The 8,424-nt window shown below is 36.0% G+C and overlaps 1 protein-coding gene across 1 annotated transcript; it reads left to right on the top strand.

The window, feature by feature from the left end:
* LOC103714491 (F-box/LRR-repeat protein At3g26922-like) lies at positions 1-6,616 on the top strand. The gene is made up of 4 exons (XM_008801757.4): positions 1-983; positions 5,852-6,013; positions 6,096-6,401; positions 6,506-6,616. The coding sequence occupies exons 1-4, from the start codon at positions 99-101 to the stop codon at positions 6,614-6,616; spliced, it is 1,464 nt and encodes a 487-aa protein (XP_008799979.3). The 5' UTR covers positions 1-98.
* The last annotated feature ends 1,808 nt before the right edge of the window (positions 6,617-8,424 follow it).

Below are 8,424 nucleotides of genomic sequence, written 5' to 3'. Positions count from 1 at the left end.
ATGGTTTCCAAGAGGGTGCAGCTGTTCTTGCTGCTAATTGCATGAGACTTAATTGATTAATATGGTATTGAATATAAAATAAACACAGGAGTTGCCTGATGGAGGACAGGATCAGTGAGTTGCCCGAGGTCGTGCTCCTCCACATCCTATCGTTCTTGCCAATGTGTCAGGTCGTCCGAACAAGCATTCTGTCAAGAAGATGGAGGCACTTGTGGACTCAGGTTCCTGTCTTGGACTTCGGCACCCACGAGCCTGAATTCTCGCTTTGGTCCATTGAATCATTCATTAACTATTGCCTGATGCTTTACAATGCCCCAAAGATTAAGAAATTTTGCGCTCGTGTCGACCAGAGCCGCATCTGTCATTGCACTCTCGATGCATGGCTCCGCTTTGCTGTGCAGCATAATGTAGAAGAGCTAGATATGGACTATATCGCTGGATACCATAGTGGCAACTTGCACTTTTTTTTATACAATCTGATGCCTGGATTGTTTTCCCAGTGTGGTGAATTAAGAGCATTGAGATTGAGAGGCTGTGCTCTAAATCTGCTGCCATCCTTGTGTCTTGGCTCGCTGAGGACACTGAAGCTCTACCATGTCATAATTGTGTCAGACTTGAATACTTCTGGCTTCCCGCTTCTTGAAAGTTTAACTCTGTATGGATGCAACAGCAGAAAGCATCTCAGCATATATTCTCCAAATCATAAACTCGAAAAATTAAAGATATGTGACGTGTCTGATGTCCTTTATGCAAGCGGTGATCTAATAATTGATGCTCCATACCTGTCGTCTATTGAAATCAGTGGTTATATGCGGCATTCTGGCTACTCTATTAAAAATTTATCATCTGTTACACATGCTTGTCTTAATTTTACGGGCATGTTCAGAACAGCTTATACTCTTTTTGGCGACCATATGTCGGTGAAACTTCTTGAAAGTCTTAGCCATGTTAAAACTCTTAAACTTTGTCAATGGAGCATCCAGGTATGCAGGCATCAAAACTTCCACTAATTGCAATATTTCAAGCTTTGGTTGTAATATGCATTTAGTTGAGAATCCTGATATCATCTAGAGCTAGGGGACATGGATATAAGATACTGACAATGTCAACTACGGATTCCTTTTCTTTTTGGAATTTTGAATAGTTTAAAGGAATGAAATAACTGAAATGCAGAAGACAAGTACAAAAGCATCGAGCAATGAAGCAATATCTTTTTCTAGTCTCATATATATATATAGATATATATATATATATATATATATATATATATATGATAACTTGTAGATTTATATGTAGCAAATGGAGTATTTTTATATTCATTCATTTTCATTTCTTTTTAAATGTAAATCTGATAATTGTTATATTTCAGTGTACTTTGCTATTTCTGTCATTATCTACATTGATTTTTCTCATACTTACCATTTATCTAATCTTTAATTTTCCCATTTATATTTAAATTCTGTCTTGATTTATGTGTGTTGTTGCTGCAAAATATAAGCAGTTCAAAGTCCTCTTCAATGTGATCTGATTGTTTCTTCAAAATGTAGGGCATGCTCATACTTACTGTATGGTTGTTTTCCTGCGAACAGATAAGCATACCAGCTTTTCACATTTTATGAAGTGTTGAGGATTAGACAAGTCCAAAAAGCAGGATATTTCATTCTTCTCAACATTTCATTCACTCATTTTTTAAGTTTAATATGCTTTCTCTTTTTTTTTTCTTTCTATCATGATCACCTCATCGTGAGTGGGGGTTTGGCTGACACCTACCAGTTTATTCGAATAGAAAAGAAGAGATACAAAAAAGATTAAAGGTGCTCAAAAGAGCTATACAAGAAATAAAACATCAAATGGATCAATATCTGTTTTAACATTTGATGTTTGCATAGCTTCTGAAAGGAACCGTCAAATTGTTTTTGATCATAGGCATGATTAGAAAGGTAGTCAGCTTCCATATTCACCTCTTTAAATGGATGTGATATTTGAAGACTCACTGAGGCTTCCAAATCCCTAAATTTTTAAAAGCTCATACCAAACATTCCAAAAGCAGTGAAAATCAGCCAGCAAAATTCTCAGTAGGATCAAGGAAATTGAAGGGATCATTCTCTACTTGGATTTTCACAAAAACCTTTGGCAACACAATAGTCAATTCCTCAGTGACAGCTCTCATCTCAGCTTCAACATTAGTTGCAAAACCATGAAAGGAAAATGCAAAAAGTCGAACACCATTAAAATTTATGGCCAGCCCTTCCCGAGCACCGGACGGGCATTTCCCTTAAAAGCCCTGTTGATATTTAACTCAAAAGGGAAAATGGGTCTCAACCATCAAAGTCTTTCATGAAAAATGATTTAGAGATGGGTAAATTTAAATCAAAATTCAAGAAAAGATCTATGCTAGGTTGCTCATATCTTCATAGGAAGAATGTAAATTAAGACTTCTGGCAATATTTCGTATTTAAGCTCTTTGTAGTGGGTATTAGAAATTCTTTCTCACCATTCATTCTTATCTAGAGCTACATAGTTCGTCAAGGTAAGCCTTTTAAAATTCTGCTTGCAACTTTCATTTAATTTTTCAAGTTGGATCCCTTTGGCAATTTGACAAATTCAAGCTTCTTTCCTTGACAAAACCTTTGAATTTTTTTGCTGGAAGGGACCTTATCACCTCATTTCACTCTTACATCATCTATTGGCGATAAAATCTTAAAATTTCATCAAAATACTCAGTAACTATCTGCCTTTTGTGTAACCCCTGCACCTCAACTTTTCTGTCTCTCCTATACCCATCGCCAATGCATGGACCTTCTTAATTTGTTGCCCTCTAAGCCATAGAAAAATGCAACCATTACTGTCATACGTTTTTACCGTCATGTTTTTCTGTTCATGCATAGAGGCATCTGAGGTCATATGACTGCTTAGGAGTACCTCTCACAACTTCATGTGCACTGCAAAAATATTGTTAAAAAGTTGTTTGTTTGTTAACACATTCAAGACTTTCTAATTGGGATATCTCTTGCGCAGTTATAACGTGTACAATTATGTTTGTATGAAATTATTCTATTTTCATATAGTACATGCTAATTTTATGGTTTCCTATATCCTTATCCTCTAAAGCTTTTCTCTTTATTTCAAATCACAATCCAATAATTACTTTCCAACCTCTCGTCAATTTCAATTTTGTTTTCAACCTTTTTTTCTTGTTAATCGTCATTACATGACACATGATGCCTCCTAAGTTTTAGTAGTATATTTTACCCATGACAATATAGGGAGGCAGGAGCTTCAGATTGAATGCTTGATTTAAGTTACCAATGAACAATGAAATGAAATTTTGGCCACAAATTTCAAACATTAGTTACTAGAAACTTATAAAAAATATGATTTTAAAATTTATTTTGATAATCTTCATAGTTCACTTAAATGTAGGAATTGGATTCTTTCCTTTACTCAAGGAGCTGGAAGTGGCAGTTCTCTTTTCCCAGAGAGGGGGGACCTAGATGGCATTGGCCAATGAGAGGCAAGGCAGCTCTGCATAAGAAGCTAGTGCATGTCTCCCTTGCATTCCTTTAAGATGGATACAAAGGTTTAGTAATTCGATGGTGAAGCTCAATTCAAAGCATGCTTGCTAGAGTTACATGCTTGTTAATCTATTTACTTCTATAAAACATTTTTTCCGTGCATTATTAAAAAGTAAATGGCATAAATTAAATGATGATTTCAACTTAAAACATACAAAGATGTGTAACAACCAGAATGCAATATATATCTTTATTATTTAACACTTGGATATGGATCTATAAAGTGTTGGCATGGATATATGATACAGGAACAGCATGATAAAACATGCCAATATGATGAATCGTCGAAAAATAATACATGGTTATGGGGGGAACAGTAGAATAAAATTTTCACATAAATAACTATGTTATGTTTGACAAGCATTATCATTTCTAGTTTATTGAAAATTCTAGTAATTGATGATAATTAGTAATGCACAGAAGTGCCTGTAATTTATTTATAAATAGAGAAGATACCATTTATTACCACCAAAGTCGTATTACAGAGATACAAAGAGCTGCAACAATAGCAAGAAAGAAGGGACGAAAGAAAGAGAGGTAAGAGGAAGCAAAAGAAAGAGAAAGAACAAACAAAGAAAGTTGAGACAAAACAAGAAAAACTTACGGTGTCTACCTCCATCATAGCTGGACCTTGACTATTAGTCTTGTCACTGTTGTTACTGCCGCTGTTCTTGCATGGATTTTGAGGAGTTTACCTTTGGTTGAATATATCAATGGGTTTGATTGTTAAACCTAATTCAGATAATCCACACACTTGCTTATCATGAAATGTGTCTAACAGGTGTCTAATCTATCTTTATGTTTGCATTTAGTACTGAAGTTTACTCTTAATCTCTGTAATTGGTGCATCCTGGTATGCAGTCATCAAAACATCCACTAATTCTAATATTTAAGCTTTGATATGTAGTGAGAAACCCAGTATGGTATAAACATGAGAATATAGATAGATGATCAAGGTCCACAATCTTGGTAATGGATACCAAACTGATACGTTAGTAGTTTGGTACAGTATGGTATGGTACACATCCCATACTGAGACAGGTCCCGACCCTTTTTTAAAAAAACTTTTTATCACATTACCACCCAAAACCGGATGGTACGGGGTGGTACACACCCTCATTTCAGGCAGTACCAGGTGATACAGGGCAGTGTCGCTCGGTGCAATGCCAACTTGTTTCTTTTTTTTCTGTAGAAATGTAAGGCATGATTCCACATTTTATGTGATTGTTTACAAACAGCTGTTTTTCACATTGTGAAGTGTGATGATTTTAGTTTTTTTTTTTAAAAAAAAAAACACATTTTTAATGTGTTTTTTTCGATATATTGCATATAAGGCATCTGTTTATACATGAAATGACACATTGAATTCATAGTATCAAACTTTATTTAAGAAATTGTGCTTAGATTTCTTATATCTTGAAAAATAAAAAAGTACAAATTAAGACTTTTATTAACAATTCTTATCTAAGCCTATTCGGATGGTCATTGCAAATGCTTATTCACCAGACTTATTCACCAGTAGTTTTTGTCTGGCATTCTTCACTTTTGTGCGAAAATTATGCTAACTTTCAAAGCTAAAATTTGTAAATTTGCTATAGTTATGCTAGGTTCAACACCAAAAGTGTTGTTCGTTAAGGCTCACTGAAAGAGATGATAGTTGCAATCATGAATTTTGCAGAACAATGCCATAGCTTGACTACTTGAGCATGTCGTCTGCAGCATGTGGAGAAAGCCGCTTCTGAATACAGCCACTTTGTAGCATGTCTAGTTGAACTCTGAATGACTGCCTATCCTGACATTATGAAATTCCTTCGAGGGACACCACTGTGCTTTAAATCTTTTCTGTTCTGACTGGAAAACCTCCCATGTTTGGTATCTCTTTACCTTCTATGAAACTTGTTGACATGCTTTCGATACTTTCAGAGAAAAACATGATGATCAGTTAGCCTAAAATACTCCATTTAGTCCAGTTTGGATGCAAAGAATGGCAAGAAGTCAGAAAAGCATTAGTATCGCTGTCAACTCATGTTTTCTATCTGGCTCAGCTAGAAATGAAAAGCATAGTTTTATTGACGTGGGCATTTGACATACTCACTTGTCTCAAGGCTTATTAGTTATGGTTAGAAATTTTCACGTCTTTTCAAAAATCTTATGTTTAAGTTGTATAGACTTCTGAATCCCATTTATTGATTCAATGACTTGGTATGAAGTATGATTCTGACTAAACTATGGTTTCATCAAAAGATAATCATTTATACCTGTTTTACTGTGTGCAGAATATGGCTTTGATGGGGAAGCCAATTCTTGAAAATTCAGTTTTTAGCACTACATGTCTGGAATTGGGTGCTAGTTTGAACAGATGCGAAATTAAAGGGATCGCGCATTTGCTGATAAATTCACATTATCTGGCGACTCTTGCTGTAGATATTCAGATGATGGTTGGATATGTAAGGAGAAAATTCAAGGCTCAATACATTACTTTTTTCTTCCATGTTTGATGTTTTTACCTTGACAATTTAGGTTGGAAGAAATTATGACATTGCTGAGAGCGAAGGTTGGGAAATGTTAGAACTTGCCATGTCGTCCCTCTTGCATCTCAAGACTGTTCAGATATACAACCTTTTTCGCACTACTGAAGTTTCTTTTTACGGTGAAGCAAGTCACATCATCAACAAAGTCCTAACGGACTGTGAGAAAGAAATTACGCTGCTGGAGGTTGTTCTTAAGAGCTGTAAGATGCTGGACAAAATGTTTATCAGCGCCATCAATACCCAAGATCCCACCGAGTGGATGTTAATTTCAGAATTGCTTCTCAAGCTTACTGAAGTACTACTAAATTTTCCGAGGGTTTCAGAAAACGCTGAAATATATTTGTCTTAGATTCAACTGGTGGTTTAACTTCTCTTTTTCACTCCTGTCATGTTATGTAGGTTACCTTCAAATTCATTGAGGCATGTTTAAGCTTTTATCTCTTAGCAACTCATTCTGATGAGAGAGTGATGATAGCGGTTTTAAATGTCAATCTTGACGACATCTTTTAGAAAAACAATAAACATAAACCTTCTTAAGATGATTGATGTGAAACATGTAGAACGGTATGCTATGTGGAGTAGATCGACCGTGCCGATCCAAGATCTAGAACAAAATCAAACAAAAATTAGAAAAAAGATGCCGGAAGAAAATAATTAGGAGAGAGAAAAAATATTTATATTAAAAATTTAAACCACGCAAAAAGGCACTTCCCAAGTCTCACTAAGAAGGACAACTCTCACTCACTCTCTCTCTCTCTTTTCACACCACACTAAAGAAGAGCTTACTAAAGCCATTACTGCGGATTCATCTGGGATGGCTAGAAAAATCTGGGACACCCACTCTATTGCAACAGCGTCCATATTTGCCTTTTTCTCCTGGGTGCCCCCACCCCGGGCCATCTCAAGATGAATTTTGATGGTAGTGACTCCGCCGATGGAGCTAGCGGTGGAGTTGGTTTTGTGATCAGGGGCCATGCATCCAGGTTGATTGTAGTAGGAGGACGGCATTCTCCGGGCATGACTGCTATTGGGACTGAGCTTCAGGTACCTTGGGAGGGTATCACCTTTGCGAGTCGGGTGCTTGATGTGGACAGGGTGTATCTTGAGGGGGACTCTTCTATCGTGATTGATTGGATTCAAAGAGAATCGGTATGGGTGTGGGCACCCGTTGTTGCATGACATCTGTCGACTGGTGGGAGACTTAGATTCCTTTCAGAAAGTTTATGTCTTCAAGGAGGCCAATAGGGCGGCTGACTAGGTTGCCTCTTTTGTTGCTCGCCATTCTGGTGTAGTTCTAGGAACTACTGATGTAGCTACCCCTTCATGTTTACGTATTTTCTCTTTCTTGATTCTACTGGCTGTACTCACACTACAGTTGTTTGAGCTACCGTGGTATCAAAAAAAAAAAAAAAAGATACCAAAGGTCCCTTTAAATAGAGCATTACATGGGTGGGATGTTTGATTCCTATTCAAATTCAAAAACCAACATCCACTAAAAGATAAGACTTGATAACCACTAAAGAATAAAGATAATTACTCTAAAAGGAATAACTAAGTAGAATAAAACTAGAAATAGAATTCTAACATAATTAGGAATAATAGGATTTGACAGTAAATCTCGACACTTTCACTTATTGTGAAATTCATGCCAACAACATTAAACTTGTTGATGTTGTGAAACGCAACAATAGACTTTGCTATTATTGCCAAAGTAACAGCAACATGTAATAACTTGTCGAATCAATAATTGAATAATAGAGCTTTTTTGCTTGTTGCTAAGGAAATAAGTACTCCGACAGTAGTTAATTTTGCAATTGGGCTGAAGGCTTCATCAAAATCAGCACCATACTTTTGTCAGAATCCTCTTGCTATAAGCCTAGCTTTGTAGCGCTCAATAAAGCCATCACTCTTTTTTTTTTTACCTTATAAACCTACTTACAAGAAATAGGAGAAATACCACTAAGGAACTAAATCTTATGTCTCATTCTTCTTAAGAGCTGAAATCTCTTCTTTCATAGCATCCTCCCAAACACCAATGCCCTCGGCATCATTATATGAAGTGAGTTCTAGCTGATCAACAATAGTAGAAGTATAACAATAAGCAATAGAAGAATAATCCCAATCTTCATTCATGTCAATTGCTTTCTTTTTGCTCTTGTTTCTCTACAATGGTGATGGATCCTCGGAAGCTTCATATTCAAGTTCAAGTAATTTCATGTCTTCTTCTTCTCTAATAATATATTCATTTTTCTTAAAATTTGAGGCATGTACTCTAGTTTTCCATGGAGTTTTATGAGTATCCGAAGTAGGCAAAGATG

This window comes from Phoenix dactylifera, chromosome 11, assembly GCF_009389715.1.
Source record: "Phoenix dactylifera cultivar Barhee BC4 chromosome 11, palm_55x_up_171113_PBpolish2nd_filt_p, whole genome shotgun sequence".
In the NCBI taxonomy this organism is placed as follows: domain Eukaryota; kingdom Viridiplantae; phylum Streptophyta; class Magnoliopsida; order Arecales; family Arecaceae; genus Phoenix; species Phoenix dactylifera.
The sequence above is the reverse complement of the archived record's forward strand: the minus strand, read 5'-3'. Positions and strand labels throughout refer to the sequence as shown.